Here is a 19880-nt window from a genome sequence, read left to right on the forward strand (position 1 = left end):
AAAAACGTATTTTTTATATTTAGGAAAAATCCTGGGTAAATTTATTGAACCTGGCCATTGGTTAAATGCACAGCTACCCACACAGTCTCTCCCACCTACCAGGAAGCCACACGCTGCCTCTACTTCATGTTAGTCTAAGTGAGGAACAAAAGTTCAGCGTTAGTAAGTCCAGTGACTCTGGGCAAAGCAGGTTTGTAATTTTATACGCACGTTAACACTTGTCTCTAACTCAGAATACATTTATTTAAGCCCATTATTAAAACTGGGCTCTTTATGACCCTGAATGTATAGAGGGACTTACTGATTGTTACTTTAACTGATTTACCATTAATATATAAATATAAGTCCTGTCATTGAAGTAAATAATAAATATTTATTATCTCTCTTGATTTATCACAGAAAAACATAGCATTTAGATGTGCATGGTTTGAAGATTGCTCATTTTTCAAAGCAGAAGAATCCAATTATTTAAGATAAAGTTCAGTAAATCTATGTCTGTGTACTATAGAGCATTCTATTTTACAGATTAGCATTAAAAGCTTGTTTGGCATTTAAATTTTGCCCATATTCTTTATCTTTTCAACAGCAGTGGAAATTGTATTTTGTGTGTATTTGGGGCTTGAATCTCTATGCAGGCACCTTACAGATAATATTTTAAAAATCCTGAAAAATATAATGTGATACGGAGTATGTGTGTGTAGGAGAGGCAAACTGTTCAGTCATGGAATAATTTTTCTCTGAATACAAATAAAGTAACTTTTAAATGAGAATATTTAACTGCTAAGTCTTCAGAGTTGGCTAATTATAGCCACTGTAATATGATGTGCCAGACTGGGAGCTGTGAGACTTTCGCGTCACTTAACTCTCTGTGCCTCAGTTTCCTTGGTGCATATCTCAAAGCATTGTCGTGACATGAGTGTTACAAACCATAATTTTTCTTATTTTCCATGATAAGTGATATATGACTATTCTTATCTCCTATTTTTTTAATCTTCAGCTCTTTGAAGGGTATGTGAATGGTTTTTTTCCTAAAATCTGTGACATACTTCCAAGTAAGCAATTTTTCAACCCACATCTAGAAAAAGGCAAAACAGCCCCCAAAATGTTATTTTTATTTTTTTCTTCCAGAAGATTGGGTGATACTGATAATTTTTTATTGCATCATGCATGTCTTTGTATATGTGTATACATGAATACATATATATATGTATATACAAACATGCACACACATGTATTCACTGTGGAGTTAGTAAAAATCACAGATTTCATTAGATGGAGAATTTGATATTATAAGAATTCACTGGCGACAACTTAAAAACTAATTTACGTACTGATAACCCTTCCTTTTTTAAAAAAATTCTGGAGCATGCCTGCTACATTCTTTTACTCCTACGGCCTAAGTTTCTGCTGAGGAATCTCAGTCAGGTTTTTCAGCCTCCTTTCTTTCGTTGCAGTCTCTGTAGATGTCATGCCTGCTTCCCTCTGATTCGAGTGAATTTTTTCCTGTCCTCCCAGTTAGTTACTTGTTTTTCTTCTCAGTGTTCTGATAGCACAGAGTTTACTCCTCGTGGCTCTTGGTCCTAGCCTGAGTACAGTGATGACCGCGTTACTCCTTTTTCCTTAAGGGAGTGGCTACGCTTAGCTCATTGATTTGCTCTACATTATTAAGTATCCAGAGCAATGTTTCTAGAGAATGCATTTGAAATGACACTTGCTGTATTTCTGTTATAGTCAGCTTGGCTTGTTCTACCCAGATGTGGATGAATGAGGTGACTTAAACCACAGACATTCATTTCTCACAGTTCTGGGGGCTTTGAAGCCCAAGATCAAGGTGCTGCCTGTTTCAGTTCTTGAGGGCCCTCTTTCTGGACTGTAAATAGCTGCCTTCCAGCTGTGTGCTCATATGGTCTTCTCTAGGTGTGTTTTCATGGAGAAAGGGGTCGGTGTCTGTCTTTCTTTGTCTTCTTTATAAAAGCACTAATCCCACCATGAGGGTCCCAACCTTCTAAATCTAATTGCCTCCAGAAGATCCCATCTTCTGATATCATTACATTGGCGGTTAGGACTTCAACATATGAATTTTGGAGGACACACGCATTCAGTCCATATCAGTGCCTCACTTCTTGTTGGACATTTTCCTTATAAGTTAGAAAATATATATTATTGAGTGCTTATTAAATGCCTAGTATTTAACTAAATTTTTTCCATCTGTATGTCAAGACTATGTTCAGCAAGAGATGCAAATTAGAACTGACACAACCTTGACCTCTTAGAAATTTCAGCCTAATTTTCTATTAAGAGAAAACAAGAAAAATATGCAAGGGGTGTGTAGTAGATAGGGACTTTTTTTTTCTTTTGTATTTAGAATTCCATTTTCCAAATAGCTTTGATTTGAAGATAAAGACTAAGGAGATATTTGGAACCAAATACACGTGAGATGATGTTTTTGTTATAAGATTATGTATTTTATTATGTAGAAAATATTGTTCCAACAGGAAGGTAAACAGCAAAGATATAAGCTAGGAGATCTGATTTTCATTTTGCATAAAATGACTCAACAAGGGTAGAAACAAACCAGTGACAGTCTATTTCACTGATCCAGGCAGATAATAATGACCTGATCTATGGTGGATAAATGGAAATGAGGTTCCAGATATAATTGAGACATAGAACTGCAAAGACCTAGCAATTAACTGGGCTACATGAAGAAAGAAAGTCAAGAATAACACACAGTGCTTACATTTACTATCTATCTGTGATACAAAAGACAAGAAGAGCTTTTAAGGAAGAAACCAAATTGGTTTGTTTTTCAACATGCTCAGTGTTAGAACTCTTCCATGTTAGATGTCTTTCATACAGTCAAGTGTCCATATCCAACAGGTGTCTATACATTTGAATCTGAAACTGAGGGAAGACATCTGAGTGAAGATAAAGGATTTGGCATCATCACCGTGGAGAGCAACTACATGTTGGAAATAGATTAAATTACCTGATGAGACAAAGTAAAATGAAATGATACGAGGGTCACAAAGGACACCAGGCAAGAGAAATAACTTGAGTATAGTTTTCTGTATAGCCTAATAGATGGGATGTTTATTAGGGGGTAAAAGAGCACCTCTTCCCCTTATCTTTTGTGAGGTACTCTTCATTATACATTTGAGCTGAGAGCCATGATTTTCCCATGCCCATTTTACCAGTACCAAAAAAAAAAAAAATGCATGTCTCATTGTATATATTTAGAATGGTGGATACTCCAGTGGTCTGCTGGAGACCACTCATACCTGCCTATAAAAGCTGACTGTTAAATTTTCATAAAATTTGTACTAGTCAGCTTTTAAACATAGTCATTATTAAATGTTAATTGCATACATTTACAATTAAGTAAATCATACTAAAAGCAAGTGTGGTAAATAATCAAAACTGCTATATTATGCTATTATCCCTGGTCTTGAAGGTCTGTCTTTTGGATCTATAGTGGAAATAAGATCTAATGGTGTGCTACTGATGCCTCTTTCCAACTTCAGGTTCAGTGCTATTACCTTGGTAGATTGAAATTGGCAGTACTTATACCATAGAAATTGGCAAGCACTACAAATTGGAGTCCTCTTAACCCAGAGTTAGTGAATAGCATGCTCCTGATTAGGGCGTGTTTGCGTGTGTGTGCCCGCGCGTGTCTGTTAAGCCTTTAAGACAAGCCTACTGGGCATCATAGGTAATATACAAATAATGTGTACTCGATACTAACTTATTTCTATCTTCTACTGTTTGTGTGGTAGAGCTGGTGCATAGTAAGTGCCCAGAAAAGGCAAAATAATTATCAGAAAATCTTGTTCAATGAATGGCACATTCTGGAAAACTAGTAATTTGTAAATAGCTATTGCAATGTTTCATTTAATTATATTCATTTTATTATAAAATATTAAGTGTGGCTTTATATAACTTAGAAATTATATAAACGTAGGAGGAAGAACAGGAAACGTTACTCAGAGGTTTACACTTTAAGGTGAAAAATATGAATGATTAATACAGTAATGCTTTTGGTGCTCACAGCTGCATGACAGGGATTTAAGAGCTAGGATTCATTCTACATGAGTGTGGTTTTTCTTAGTGCTTAGCATTTCTGAGAGGATTCAAATAAATGAGAAAAATGCTGGACAAAGCCAGATCCCAGGTTCCTCCCTTCCTCTCTCCTCTTCTTGCAGGACTGATTTCTCTGCAAGACAGGATGCAGAGGAACCAGAGCTTAGCAGGCAGGGTCTCTGCTCCTCCCAGCCTTGGTCCCTCTGCCAGGATAAGAGCCAAGGTTTTGTGCCTCAGGGAGACAGCTGGGTTGTTGTCCCCTCCCCATCACAATTGTCTCTTTCCTAGTCCGAGACTCACCAGTCACCACATCAAATCAGAGTCCTATAAAAATAGAAAAGGCTGGTGTGTCTGTCCCGAGTGTTCCCACCAAGACTCTTTAGGTCCCAGGAGGACTTCTGCATATGTAATTAGGCTGTGTTTTTCTTTTACAACCAAGAAATCATGTCTAAAGGACATAAATGCAAGGAAAAAAAATTTTTTAAAGAGGGGGATAAGATTCACTCATCAGATTAAGTAAAAATATTTTTTCTACAACTTCCTAATTTTGAAATCTTGATCAACTACTCAGCTTCTTTGAGACTAATCTTAATGTTTAAAATGATGACAGTAAGCACCGGCAACCTCACAGACTTGGTGTGAAGATTAAATAAGAAAATCAACATACAGCATTTAGCATATGTAGTAGTGTCTGATACTTAGAATCATTCAATAAATGTATGAAATAAGTACTACAAGTATCTGGAAACAAGGATAACACTTTGAGAAGATTTAAAGGTTATTTTGGTAGGATATTACTTTAAAACAAAAACTATCTTGTTGTTCAGTTGTGAGAATACAATACATTTATTCAAATAAGTACAACTACAGTTATTTTTAGCATTAAAGTATGGATGAATTGTCACAACACATTTAATGTCAGTGATCACAACAGTAAGCACCATAAAGAAAGGAGGAAATCAAACGGCAGCAGCAACGAGAAGCAATTCAGAAGAGCAGTGTAGATAAAGATGTAGAAACTGTGTTATGAAAACCCATTATTTCATTCCCACCCCAGACAGTTATCATCTTGCCTGCCTTTGTTTTTCTTTGCATGCAACTTGCTGCCTTGGATTTAGCTGAAGTTGACATTGGTAAAGGTCACAACTGTGGTATCTACTTAATTGGACAAGGATGATTTGTTAATTTTTTTTTCCTGTTTGGTAGAAATGCCAAAGTCATTTTAGGGCAGCAGGCAACAGTGGTCCTATTCAGGAGTTGAAAGGCATCCAAGCGAAAATTGCATTTTGCTTGGTGCCCTGAGGTTTAAAGCAAGGTGGATTTGTATTTCTCTCTCTCTTTTTTTCCTTGCCAAAAAATCTATTGCAAAGTAATTTTCAAGAACTCTCAAAACAGTGCACCTGGAATCATCATAGACCAAAAGGTGTCAAACTAAACTGCGTTATTTTTAATCATTGGGAGCTTCTCTCACACCTGATGTCAACACTTTAGAATTCTCATACAGTCCAGCAGAAGTTCAGGCTAGCTTTGGGATTATTCAGAGCTCCCAGATTATTCCTATTTACAGCCAAAGCTGGGAACTACTAAGGCCATTACTCTAGGAATAGGAAAGGGATCTAAGACGTACGCCTGGTCTTTTCCCAACTTTCCTGCTTCTAGAAAAGACTTCTCAACTAGCCCAGTTTGGGACAGATCTGTTGTATCAGCTGTCTGTCTTTAACTAACCATTTAGTTATCCTTAACATCAACCAACTATTGGCATTCTCTCTATGCTACAAAATATACTCTGTATCTTTGTACATCCAGGATTATTGTGAGGATAAAAATGAATACATGAGTCTAAGACATTTTTATGAAATAAAACATTATATCTAAGGAATTTTGCTTGGGTTTCACTTTGGGTCCTAGGAGGTCATAATGGCTTAAATATTTAATTACTTCCCAGCAGATATGACATATATGTGGCAGGGACGTTAAGTTAAAATTATATCATATTTTACATGTTACTTCATGAATATACATGTTAGATATGGACATAAATATTTTAAACTAACACTACAAATTATAAGATATATATTTAACCTGGTAAATATAAAAATTGAACCAATGAGGACCCTTCAATATTTCCCTTTTCTGACTGATGTGCAGGTTTGCACCCTGGAAACCAAATTCTCATAAACTTTCATTTATTCATCTTTGATACATGGATAATAAGAATATTACTTATAGAAATGAATTAAATATCCTTATGAACCTCTTTTAACATTTGCTAGCAAAATGGGGATATAATGAATTTAATCTTCCTGAAATTAAAGTGAAATAGGAACAAAACATTTTTGGTGGAAATGTTAATTCTGTGAGTCTAGGAAGGCATACTGAAATTCAGAGAAAACACTAGTGAATTCCCTTTACGTAAAAGATGACCACCAGTTTCCATCTTCATTTTTTTTTCTTTCACAACTGAGATTTTACTGGTTGTTCTGAGGATCAACACACCGAGATTTCAGTTTGTACACAATTCCTAACGTATGCACCGAAATTTCAGAAGGCATGTAGTTGTGATTCTTTTTCAAACAGTTATTCCACTGACTTTTCAGCCTGGAATTTGGAGACAGATTTTTCTTAAGAGTAAATCATGTATCAATATCTTCAAATGTTGAGAAGCTGTTACATTATCATAAAGTATCCCTAACTCACAATTTAATATATACACTACATTCTCAAATTTTCAATCTTTCACAGCACATTGACAAAGCTACTAGGGAACTGGACTACTGTCACCAAAGATATTACAGAGTACATGAAATTCTGGCAGAAAGATCCAAGATCAAGGAGTGGTTTTCTTGAGGAAACAGTTCTACTAAAAAAAACAACATGAAAAGGGAAGTAATTTAAAATGTTCAAGATATACTAAATGTACAACTATGACTCCAAATTGCCGTTGATTATTCAGGGTGTTCTAGGATATAAAAAGAACTCCCCATCCTGTGGAATGCTAAACTGACACCCAAGAAAATCAAAACCCTCCATATTCAATATCCCACTGTTTTCTTGTTGTACTGAAAAAATGAACAACCAGCAAATGATTTCATCTCTTAAGAAAAAAAGCATTTACACTAAAAAATGAGATGAGCTGGGAGTCCCTCCTTCTTAAACATGTTTCTAGAACTATTAAACATCTTAGATTTACAAAACAGTTGATGAAAATATTTCTCTGGATTATACAAGAAGGGAGACAGGGACCACTGATGAGACATGATATATATGGTATTAATCAGACTTGGCTTCTTTCTTGCCAGCTGCCTCAGGGACTGGACTCACTTCTTTTTTAGTTTCTCTGTTTACTCGAGGTGAATCTTACAGTGTCTTGGTTAGCCACTTTGGTCTCTTTTCCTTTTTGTTTGCTCTTTTTTTTTTTTTCCTCTGAAGATTTATCCTTTCCTGCTGCCTCTTTTGGCTTCTTTAGTACACTTTTGCAGGGACAGGTTTACTTGATAAGCTTGCCACTCTCCTCTTGGACTCCTCAGTCACCGCCCCCTTTGAAGGAGCTGACTTTTGTCTTGGGCAAACTGGTGCATTGAGGGTGCCTGCAGTGCCAGGGTGCACCCAGAGACTCCACGGAGCTGGGCTGCCTGGCTGCTTTGCTGCTCCCTCTGCCGAAGGTGCTAGAATCCGAGGTGGGACAGGATAGTGAAAAAAAACGGATGACTATTTCCATTTTCTCTTCCTATATTTTCATTAGAATTTCTTGGGCTCTTATCAAATAGTAATGACTTTCGTGGTCCCTCTGATGTAACAAAGAACAAGTTATTTTAAAGATGTGTTAGATTAGCTTCTAATTACCACTTTGCTATTCATAAATAAGTCACACTCTGATACCCCTCCGTTGATTATCAATCCAAGAGACATTTTAGTCTTTGACACTAGAAATTCTCGTTCAACTTTTCTTTTCTCTCTTTAGCTGCAGTAAAAATTCTTAATCCTAAAAACTCCATCTGCAAGAGATATTTTCTTATAACACTTGCAAAAGGAAAGGATATCTAAACAGAATTAAATCAACTTGCTATGAATATTTTAAGTTGACAGTATTTTTTTTTCCTTCTCCAAAATTATTTATTTTCATTTATGTTTATATCTTGCAATGACTTGGGATCTACCAAATTGTTTTTTTTTTAACAAGGGAAACCTGATGAAATTACAGTTTTAAGAAGGTAATTCCAATAGTGACATAGAGAGAAAGACTAGGACAACAAGATAATAGAAGCAAACAAAATTGTTAAGAGAACAATAGTATATTCTTGGTAAGAGAAAATGAGACAGTGGCAGTAGGAAAGGAGAGGAGGGGTGGATTTGAGAAATGCAGAGGACATAAAATTGGCAGGAATTTGTGAGGAAGTGAAGATGAAAAGACTAGAGGATTCTTTTAAGGAAATTAGCTGTAAGGAGGGAGAGAGTGGAAAAATGCATGGAAGGAGTTCTTAGGATGAAGAGGGAGAAAGGGAACAATGCAGAACGGTAATGAAGACAAAATTCCGGAGAAGCATCCAAGGATGTGAATATGATCACAAAGTGAAGAGCTGGGTGTGGAGAGGAGTAGGGACATACCAGCCTCCGAGAGGGGAGATAAGTTGATAAAGGTGAATGAAGGCATGGATAAATTTGGATGCAGATGGATGGGAGGTCAGAAAGGCTGGTACACACATGACCTGTATTTTATCAGTGAACATTAAGTCCTTACTGACTCTGGAGAAGCCCCTCGTCCCTCTAGACAAATGCCTTGCAAAACCTTATCTGCCTTCTGCCACATGCACGCTAACACCAATTTCTAAATTCCCTCCAGAGGACTCCTGTTAAGTATCCTGCTCTGTTTTCCAATCTCAGTGGCTGGATCAGGACTTTGTTAAGAGAGATGAAGTTAGGAAACAAGAGAACCAGTGAAATAAAATGCTGCTTCAAGCAGAGTGTACGATATAAAAGTAATCCTTATGTGGAAATATATGGAGTAAAATTAAAAATAAATTCAAAAGAAAGTTAGTAAATTTAAGTATATTTAAGCCAATTTAAATTTGTAAATAAAAACACACTACAGGATTAAACTTACGTATGATTTACTCTCCATTGTACCAAAACTAACTTCTGAAAGACAGGACTAGGTTCTAATCTGCTCTGTCTAAATAGCATCATAGCCCATGTGGGGAGAAGCTAAAACTTACTTTTCAGTCGTAGGCTTATGCTTCTTTCCATCATGGTCCTTTTGGGGCATTAACAAGCTGCTGTAGGTGGGCCCCCGGAGTTTTCTGGCTTCTCTCTTTAACATCGCTGTCCTGGAAACCCGTGTTGGAATCTGCCACTGAATGTCGGAGATCCAGTGCTAAGAATGAGGTGTGAGAGTATAGATTTTGGAATTCAACAGACCAATCGTAAATCCTGGCTTCTGCCAATTATTTAATGTCCGTGTGAAATGTTGAGAAATTGAACCAAAGATTGTGATTATTCCTTTGTGAAGTAGATTAACAGTATAAAACAACATGTCTGACAAACTAAAATGCTAAATGTATATAGCCTGATACACGGTACGTGGTATATCTAGTGTATAAGAGCATAGACTCTAAAGGCGAACTGCCTCAAGATGAATTTGTCCTCTGCTACTTACTAATCAGCTGGATAACAAACGCAACGTCTTTAACCAACTCCTCACCAGAAACATATGGATAATAATACCATTTTCTTCAAAAGGTTTTTATAAGGCTACACTAAATATTATTATTTTCAGACTTATTTGTTCTAATTAAGATATTGTTGTGTCCATCTCTGGGGAAGTTTTCATCATAAAATTCTACACGGAGTTTAACAATAAGAGAATAATATGAGTGTTCATCAAAAGTATTTCCATGAAAGAACTTCCAAAAGCAATAGGACGTTACTATAAAAATAGCTTTATATTTACTGAAAGTGATTGTATTCTTTGTGCCAGAACTGATGAAAGACCCAGAGAATTATTTGTCACCTTGACCCACCCTCAGTGCCCTGTGAGTTAGATTTAAATGTTTCAAAGAAAATGAGAGGCAGCGGCCTTGCTCTTCATCGCTGTATGCAGCACACTGATACTCAGGGTCTGGGGGACTCGTACACAGTGTTTCTGAACCCCCTAGAGTGCTGGTGTTGGGCTTCCCTGTGGTATGCGTGGTCCTCTTTGATCTCCTCTTTATGAATGTTTCCTGGGTGTCCGCAGCCACCTAACCTAGGAAGTTGTTCCCATCAATTATACCCTAAGAGCAAACTTTCCCCTCTTGTAGGCTATTGCATGGGTTACAATTTATGGTTCCAACTGCTCAATAATAATGATGATGGTGATGAATTTAACGTGTGTAGTTCTTTATGGACATCGCTTGCTATAAGATGTTTTATTAGATCATTACAGTAAATGAAGCAGATTGTACCTGTAGCCGTTTTACTCAAAAGGGAACTTAAAACTTGAACCCAGGGTTCTTATGTCAAGTCCAGTGCACCAAACCACCCTCTCAAAAAGTACATTGCTTAGAACCTCAGAGGTACTCTAACAAAAAGGATGGCACATTTAAATATGCACTGCTTCTTATGTTATCACAGCAAAAATGTTATAAAGCACTCGCTCTGTGATTGCTAAGGGCTTTGCACAAGTGTTCTCAGCTAAAATCAAGAGGAACGTTGTGAGGTGGTACTAACGGTATCCCGAGGTTCTAAGTGAGAAAACTAAGGCTTGTGGAGACTAGAACCCATCCTAGGTCTCAAAACGAAGTCATTGGCAACTGAGTTTTTTTTGGTTTATTTTTAATTAATTGAGGTAAAATTGGTACGCAACATTGTATTAGTTTCAGGTATACAACATAATCATTTGACTTGTGTATTCCACAGTAATCTAGTGATTACAAAATGATCAGCACAATAAATCTAGTTACCATGCAATTAACTCTCTTTACCTATTTCTTCCCCCCCCCCACCCCCTTCAACTGGCAACAACTAGTCTGTTCTCTGTATCTGTAAGCTTGCTTGGTTTGGTTTTGATTTGGTTTGGTTTCTTTTTTTAGATTCCACATATAAAAGAGATTATACGGTATTTGTCTTTCTCTGTCTGACATTTCACTTAGTATAGTGAGTCCTCCTACTGAAGAAGAGAATATCTAATATATTACTGAGAATTCTTCTGTAAGAAACATTTGAACCTTCTTCTCCAACTATTTATTGATTCAATCATTTATTTATACCAGCATGGACTCATGAATATTCATTTTAGGTCTAAAGTTACAATTAAATATTGTCATTATTTATTTATTTCTTAAATTTTAAATAGATTTTGCTTTTCAGAGCAGTTTTAGATTCCCAGAAAGTAAAAGTAGAAAGGACACAGAGTTCCTACATATCACCCCCTCCCCCCACACACGTAGCCTCCTCCACTGTTAACATCCCTCACCAGAGTGGTACATCTGCTACAGCTGATGGACGTGCACTGACACATCATAATAACCCAAACTCCGTAGTTTACATTTGGGTTTGATTTTGGAATTGTAAATTCTGTGTCTTGACAATAGTATTGTGACATGTAGCCACCATCATATAGAATCTAGCCTCATTTTTCATATGAGTAAACTGAAGAACAGAGATACTAAGTTGTTCACAGGTTACACAGTCGGTTAACATTTTATGAGTAATATAATGCATTTCTTTAAAATCCATTGCAAATTTTATTTGAATTATTTAATATATCATTTCTTTGTAGATATACACTGTGATTCATGTTTCTTCTTATTTCTGATTTTTTCCCTATTTTTTCCATTCTAATCAACATACAAGTGACATTTAGGTAAACCTCTGTTTTATACTCCACCATAATGATAGATTCTGTAAAGACAGAGATACCATTTGTTTATCTCTCTGTCCCGCTTCCTTCCTCATTCACGCCTTCCCCTCACCCATAGAGTTGATGATGCATGATTGTTTGCTGAATGGCTGGTTATCTAATAAGTTATTAAACTTAAAGTTTTATCAGGAATACTTTTGAAGCTGTCATTATGGTGGCCTGATTTCTGAGGTCTCTTAAGGCCACTGTCAGAAGAAGAAATGTGAGCAGAATGGTATTTTTTTAATTTGGTGTCACACACTTTGCCTTCTTAAAAATGACCTCAGAGCTTCACACCCTGGAATGCACTGCTGTACAATATTATTTAAATTCTCATCATATCTGCGGGGATCTGCAGGCTCCACCTGTGTTAACAACCATCTGTGAACTACAGCAAGCATGCGACCCAGGCTCCAGACGCTTTTGAAAATCCAGTGTGTGTTTCTGAAACCTAACATCTTTCTGTATAAAGATGGGAATCGTTCAACAGCAACCTTGCAATGATGGGCACAGAATAGGGCAACAGCAACAAAAGATCTTTATTAAGAGGACATTTTCTTTGTTTAATACCATATACTCTAATATGACTACTCATTTTCTGGGAATTTTTAAAAAGAAAGGTCCAAGGAAGAACATTTTTTCCATTTGTGATTTCCTAATAAAATATGACCATTCATCTCCCCATTTTTAATTGACTATATTTTCCTCCAGTAAAACCAGCTACACTCAACCTATTTTCAGACACTCCATTTTCTCAAGCTGAGTATGAGGTTTTAGGACAAAACTCCGTTCTTTCTGATGAGAAGAATCACTCCTTGTTGCAGCACTATGCACCCTTTTATGTTTCACTAATCACATCTTTCTTTCTCTCATCTCTGTAGAGTTATTTTCCTGGCCATGGTATATATATATCAATGAATGGATTCAGCTATTATCGAATGCTTCAGTTTCGATTCCACATTTAATCACCTGCAAACACTGTTTCTTTTCTGCTATTCTAGCACAAACATTATCTCTTAGGAATATGAATACTTAAGAGTTTTTGAAGCCTTGTGTATCTCTATGATGTTTAGGGCCCTAGGAACAAATAATTTCTCTTAGGGTCTAATTTAGTACTTTTAAAATTATTCTATTGATTGGACTCCTATTGTCTACAATAGATAAAATATGTAATAGGTAGGGGGTAGTGTATAGCCAAAAAAATAACTTGGAAAGTTATTAAATTAAAACTGCTCTATCTTATAATCATATGGAGGCATTCTGAAAACAGCAGAGCAGAAAGGCAAAAAAACTACTGGATCCTGGTGACGTTATTAAATTATAGAATTACCCAACTCTAGAACTCCTCTACTTTGGGATTTCTTATGTGAGATTTAAAAAAAAAAAAACCTTATAGTTTCAGCTATTTTTGGTTGGGGATTATGTAACTTGCAACTAACTGATTTCTAACTGATACGGAGTCCTCAGTATAGTAAAGGAGAAGGATAGTTAAACACATCAAAAATCAAAACTAAAATACATCCATTAAAAAAAAACACTCATAGAAGGACAGAGGGTAAAGAAAATTTTTTATCTTCCATGAGAGATTTTGGAAAGAATCTTTAGTGCAGGCTGTATTCAAACTATGTTTTCAAAAATAAGTGGAAATTTATCAAAAAAAATGATCTGGGGAAAAATAGAAGAAATAGCCAAGGCGGGGGGCAGAGTTGGGAGGAACTGTTGTGAATAGTGGAAGACAGGAGAGCACTGTCTGTGTGTGTGTCTGGGTGTGTGCACATACACGTGTGAGGGAGAAAAAGAAGAGAGGGAGAGAGACACACTTGGGGCAGGGGGAGGGGGAAACTGGGCAGGTATAGAAAGAAATTAAAGGGTTAAAGAGCAGGTTTTGAAGGAGCTTGTTTCCAGACCCAGAAACTTCCATATTAACCTGAACATAGAAAGGAGCCAACAGAAGATCAGCATGATCTGTTTCGGTGTTGTCTTTTCTTACACTGCTCTGCTAGCGTTTTGGAGGATGCAATATAGGGGAACACAGGGAATCCGCGAGGGGTGGAGGTGGGGAGGGAAGCTGGAACTGTATGTAATGTGGGTGACTTGAGGGTAGAGCTAAAAATCAAAGTTGGGAGATAGACTTAGACAGACACTGAAACAGCCATGCCTTACACTCTAACTGGATGTTTCACTACTTTTCATGTTTCCCCAGGCATATGGCTTTCTTTTGGTCCCTTAAAGTTAGAAATGTCCTTCCTCCCCAGTCCAGTACCCATTCTGCTCCCTCATCTGGAAGGCTCTCCCAGGCCTCTTCACCTGGGCAAACACCGCCCACCCTTCAGGTCTCATTTATAAAACCACGTCTTTAGGAAAACTGACCTGACCCTCCAGATGGGTCAGCTCATCCTATTGTGTGCTGTTCTCTCAAAGCAATCTAATACTTTTCTGTACCAGTCATTATCTAAATTGTATTTAATTAAAGTTTCACGAAGTACCTGTTTGACATGCAGTTTTTCCACCAGACTGAGTATTAGCAAAAGAACCACATCTGTTTAGTAATCTCCCGTATTCTGGCCACATCACGGTCACCCAAGAAGTAGCTTTTGAATATATGAATGACATACCTTTTACTAGCTTGAAAAGAGAGAGAGTGTGTACAATGATTGTGGCAAAAATACTTTTTTATGAAGGGATATGCTTTAAATCAGGTGTCCTTAATCTTTTGGGATTTTGCAGACTCTTTAATAATTTTATAAAAGCAATGGACTCTAATTTAAATATCAATGGACATCATTTTAAGTAACCGTGCTTTAAAGGTTACTTTTAGAAAGTTACAAAAAATTTTTTTTCTATTCTTTTAAATAATGTCAATCATCTTCTTTTAGTTAGCCTAGAAGCTGGTTGTGAGAAGTTAAAGGGATGAAAGAGTCATTGTTCATGTCTTTAAAAAGTTCATCATCTCATTTATTGGTCAAGACTCTTGGAAATTAAATTAAGTCAACAAAAGAAGATAGCAATTTCAGTCACTTCATTTATCTCCATGGTCCTTACTGCAAGGGAGATACGGCCCATGGTTTGATCGCCACAGAGTGCACTGTGTGTGTGGGCTTTGGCAGAAATCATCCCTCCCAAAATTGCTCTTTGCTGCTTATCATTTCCCATTGTTTTGGCTCTTTACCACCCTTCTCCTGGTCTGTAGTTTCCAATGGTACAGGCTTTGTGCACCTCATATGTGTCCTGTCTCTAATAAACCACTGTCCCTCACTGTCTTTTGTCAGTTTCCTTAATTCCATTGTTTATTTTTTTCTTCTAATTTTTTAAATTGTATTGGGTGGGAGAGTAAATCTGATCATTGTTATTCAATCTTGGTTAGAAATAAAATTCATCTCATTCTACTTTAAATAATTAAATCAAATGTTGCATTTAACAGTACCTACCAATCAGCTAAAATATATTAAGTGATTATATTTACTTATATATAATAACATCTATTATATAAAAATAAGTATATTAAATAATAAATAAATCTATATTTAAATATATAATATATGTTGCATTATAATATATATAAATTAAGTGTATAATACATATATATATTTTTTCATTTATATTTATCTTCAGCAGGAGGATACTAGTTGTAAGCCCAGAATCAAAGCTATTTTTCTATGTTAGCCACCTTCACCATCCCTGATTATTCTTCTGGATCTTTCCACTTCTAAGGAAAGAACTTTCTACACTACCTATTCCAATTTACTCATGTTGTATTTTAAAAATATCCACAAACCATATAAATATAAAAATCACAATTAGAGGAAAAACACATATGCGGTATGTGTCCTATACCTTCTCCAACAGAACATGGAAATGGGTAAGATGTCATTTATTCTGAAGGTTTATTTGACAATATACTACTGGGATTCTAGACTTACTCATTTACAAACAGTTTCTTTAATAGAGGTTTTCATGTTTAAGATGGATTCTCAGTACTATTCTAAAGGTTTATGCTTTGGGACTTTTCATCAGAAAAGACAAAAGAGAGAATTGGATGTTCTATTGATGAAATGTTAAATTGTTTTTCCTTGGAGAGAATAATTGAATATACTCAAGTGTTAGGAAAATTGTTCTCTAGTACATTTCTAAGTTACTAGACGGAGTAGTTGTTTAGTGTCCTGTGGTTATTGAAACAAATTACAAAAAACATGGTGACTTAAAATAACAAAACTTAGGTCTCTCAGATGTCTGAAACCTGGCCCGACCACACTCTCTCTGGGGTTTTAAGGGAAATCTGTTCCTTGCCTTTTTCAGCAGCTGGTGTCTACATGAACATTCCTGGGCTTGTGGCCATATCATCTCTGTCTCTGTCTCTGTCTCTGTCTTCATATTGTCTTCTCTTCTGTGTGTCTGTGTGAAATCTCCCTCTGCTTCTATCTTTTTAGGACACTCACCAAAAACCAAACCCTGCTGGACCTTAATCTAGGAATTTTTAGCCTCAGGATTTAGTGAAAAATAAATTTTTTGCTGCTTAAGCCACCCAGTCCGTGGTATTTTGTTATGGCAGCCTGAGCTGACTAACACACAAAGTGATTTTGTCTTCCCAAGATCTTTAATCTTATCCATATTTTACTATATAATATTCACTTTTTTTTTTTTGCTGGACATTCCATATATTTGAGAGGGGCCATCATCATGCACCATATAGCCTAATACAGCAGTCAGTCTGGTTTTGGTTTATTTTTCTTAAGAAACACAGTTTATTTTCCATCTATAATTCAAAAGCCCAGGATTTGGGTGACAATGTAGGAGCTGTTTTAGTCACCCAAGGTGCTTTATTTTCTATTATTTCTCTGATATGCTATAAGCTTTCTTAATTTTTCTTAAATTTAGTATTCCATTATTTTCATTAAGTATCATTGGCTTTATTTTTATAAAAGTATTATTTTTGGAAGAATGTTCCCCTTCTAAGGAATGTAACTGCTTGTAGAAAACCAGGTCAGTGCTTTGTAGAAAGCAGCACAGAGAAAACTGGAGTGGGTTTGAATACTTTGACCAGACCACATCCTAGGCTTCCCCGGCCCTACTGGCTGGAATCATCTTTTCTTCCTCTCCTGTGATCCACTGAGATCCAAGTTTCATATCCAAACACACGAGTGTTCTCTAGTTTAGTTTTCGTTCATCCTACAGTAGCGCCCCCACAGACTGATGTAATGGCATATTCAAATCAGCTCTGTCCGAGAAGCACGCAGTTGGGCGGATAATCTTAGACAACCTGTAGGGATACTTAGATATATTACTATGGCATACTCTTTCCTGGCCAGAACCTAAAAAAGTGTCTTTTCTTAAATTTAGCATTCCTGAAAAGATGAATTTTAGAATAATATTTTGTGTTTCCAGACAAAACCACTTAGTGAAGTAGTAGAGTGAATATAGCTCTCTTTGTAAATTACAGTGAGATGTTAGAAAACATCTTATTTCTTATTAACAAAACCAGGTGTGTACTTATTATTTCCCATATATATGAGGGGCTAAAATAAAGAGAAAAGATAGGATTCCTGCTTTTTGAGGAACCAAGAGCCCCAAAATAAAAGCTTATTATGCAAAAAATACATATTTCCACATTAACTGACTATACTTCAATAAAAAAGAATGCAAATTTAAAAATTGTTTACTTTTAAAAAAGAAATAAATATTTCCAGTGGGAAAATAGTCCCACTGGACATCACTAACACAAAACTGAGTAGAAATTATTTTATTTAATTTCATAGTTAAAAATATTTAAGTTACAATTTTTAACGTTGCTAATATATACAAATTTTCAGTTTATTCTTTTTCTTTGAATATGATGCTGCCATTGTATCTTATTTTACGGTAGTCCTAGGATCTCGTTGTTACACCTATTTCTCTATCCCTTTTCTCTCTCTCTTTCAAGCCTCAACAAATCACTACTGAAAGTTACGAGGGCTCTCAAGTTGAGACTACAAAGGAGGAAAATCCGAAGATCCTTGAGTGCAATTCTCAAATTGTAAGATTAATTTAAAATATTTTATCAACATTCAGCGTGAAAACAAGGACATAAGCATTTTAACAACCCTAGTTCATGCCACCATGAAGCTTTCTATTTATATGTAATACCTACTATCTAAACATTGTACTTTTAAATTTGAAAAAGCAGATGTTCTTTGGATGTGGCAGGTAGAATTGCTCTATTAGGAGATGTAATCAGACGATTAGGAGGACTATGAACTTGAGTTGTCAGAGAGGTAAGGGGGTCGTTCCCACAATCACATAACAGAAAGCTGATAAAATATTAAAAACAAACACAAACAGAACCCCAAACAAAGAGTGTGATTCAATAGTATTCTCCCCATAAAGCAAATAAACCCAGCATTATAGAGGAATGGAGGTTTTTACCCTTCAGATGATAGTGCTCTCTGCTTTTTTTCAGTTGTAATAAGTGTAATGCAAATTTGATTCTGGAACTTCCCTTGGCACAATTACAGATTCATCGTGTCTGGACTTGAGAAACAGCAATTGACAAAGGTTGTCATTTCGATTCAAAGTTAGGCTTTAATCTACCTGACAAAATGGAAAGCGTCTGGTGAAACTACTCATGATTGGAAAGAAATTGGGTGATAGCAAAGGAAACGGAGCAGAATAGAAACATAAGTTAACCAAGTTGATCTCTTTTTCCTCTTTTGGCTGCCAAAGTGAACTTAGAAATATAACTTTTTCAACAATTTGCCTTCACATCTTTGTATATTGAAACATGTACCAATACCATACAATTTAGAATATAGTAAGGGTAATGAGAAGTAGAAATAAAATATCCTGCAATTTATTTCCAAGGGAGGAAGAAATCAAAAAGGTTTGCGGCAAGAAGGAACATTGTTTGCTATAGTTTGAAGAATAGATAGGTCTCTGACAGTGTGAGCAAATCTTAAAGAGACAAGAAAACATCAGAATAACAGGAGTGGAGAATAGAGTACAGAAAGTGGTGGGATCCGTGCCTAAGGAGATAATTTGGGATTTAAGTAGGAGGGGCACTGGATTCCCAAACAAAGGAGTTTGGTGTGAATTAGGGATATATTTAAGGTTTTCAAAAGTTTGTGTCCAATTAAGTGATAAGACCATGGGTTAATTTTAAGAAAAGTGCTCTTGTTTCTTGATATAGTTTCTTAAAACTATGAAAAAATTGTTTTGCAGTGTATACATAAATCATTAGGTTATACACATAAAACTAATACAATGTTACATGTCAATTACCTCTCAATGAAAAAATAACAAATAAATAATCTTGGAAGCTTCTGGCCTGCACCATTATGGGTAATGCTCAGGTTTGATCCTAAAAGGTCCTGCTCTGTGCCCTTGGATTAGGATTATTCATCCAGTTGTCTTTTTCCTGCCCTTGTGCTGGTGTATCAGTGCCTTGAGCAAATCATTCATGTATGAGGTGGCCAAGACATCTGAAAGGACAAAGAACTGGGACTTCATCAAGCTTAACAAACAAACAAATGTTCCCATCGAAGGCAAACGTGAAAAGTTCTGTGTGTTTTTCTAAGATTCCCCAAAGCAACATTTTGGTCTGTTTTTCTTGTCAAGAGCAAGGCCCGCTCAAAACCATAGTTTTTTTGTTGTTTGTTCCATTCTCTTTCTACCTTTGATGTCCTTCCTTGTCACTAGCAGCTCCTCTCCCTCCAGTAAGTCCCATAAGCAGCCACTTCCCTGGGGGAGGCCCCGGTCTGGGTCCCTGCAGAAAGCTGCCACCACTTGTGCCGGCATGAATGCTCTCCCTCTGACCTGACCTCCGTCCTGTGGACGTTAGCCTGCAGTCTCTGCTTCCGAGAAGATACGTGTTCTAGTGCGGACCTGTTCAGTATTCGTGGCTGCAGGCTCAGTTCCGTTTAAAGGCCAAGAGAGTCATATAAAGGAGTGAAAC

The 19880-nt window shown here is 36.4% G+C and overlaps 1 protein-coding gene across 6 annotated transcripts in view; it reads left to right on the forward strand.

The window, feature by feature from the left end:
- LUZP2 (leucine zipper protein 2) overlaps positions 1 to 19880 on the forward strand; it is a 423019-nt gene that overhangs the window by 383758 nt on the left and 19381 nt on the right. For 5 of the 6 annotated variants that reach the window (XM_072969688.1, XM_072969689.1, XM_015252087.3 and 2 more), the window contains one exon: positions 17874 to 17966. The exons of the other annotated variant lie outside the window; for it this stretch is intronic. In XM_072969688.1, coding sequence (XP_072825789.1) covers positions 17874 to 17966 — 93 coding nt within the window. The remainder of the gene's footprint in view (positions 1 to 17873; positions 17967 to 19880) is intronic. 6 annotated transcript variants of the gene reach the window in all.

Source organism: Vicugna pacos, chromosome 10 (assembly GCF_048564905.1).
Source record: "Vicugna pacos chromosome 10, VicPac4, whole genome shotgun sequence".
NCBI classification, from domain to species: Eukaryota; Metazoa; Chordata; class Mammalia; order Artiodactyla; family Camelidae; genus Vicugna; species Vicugna pacos.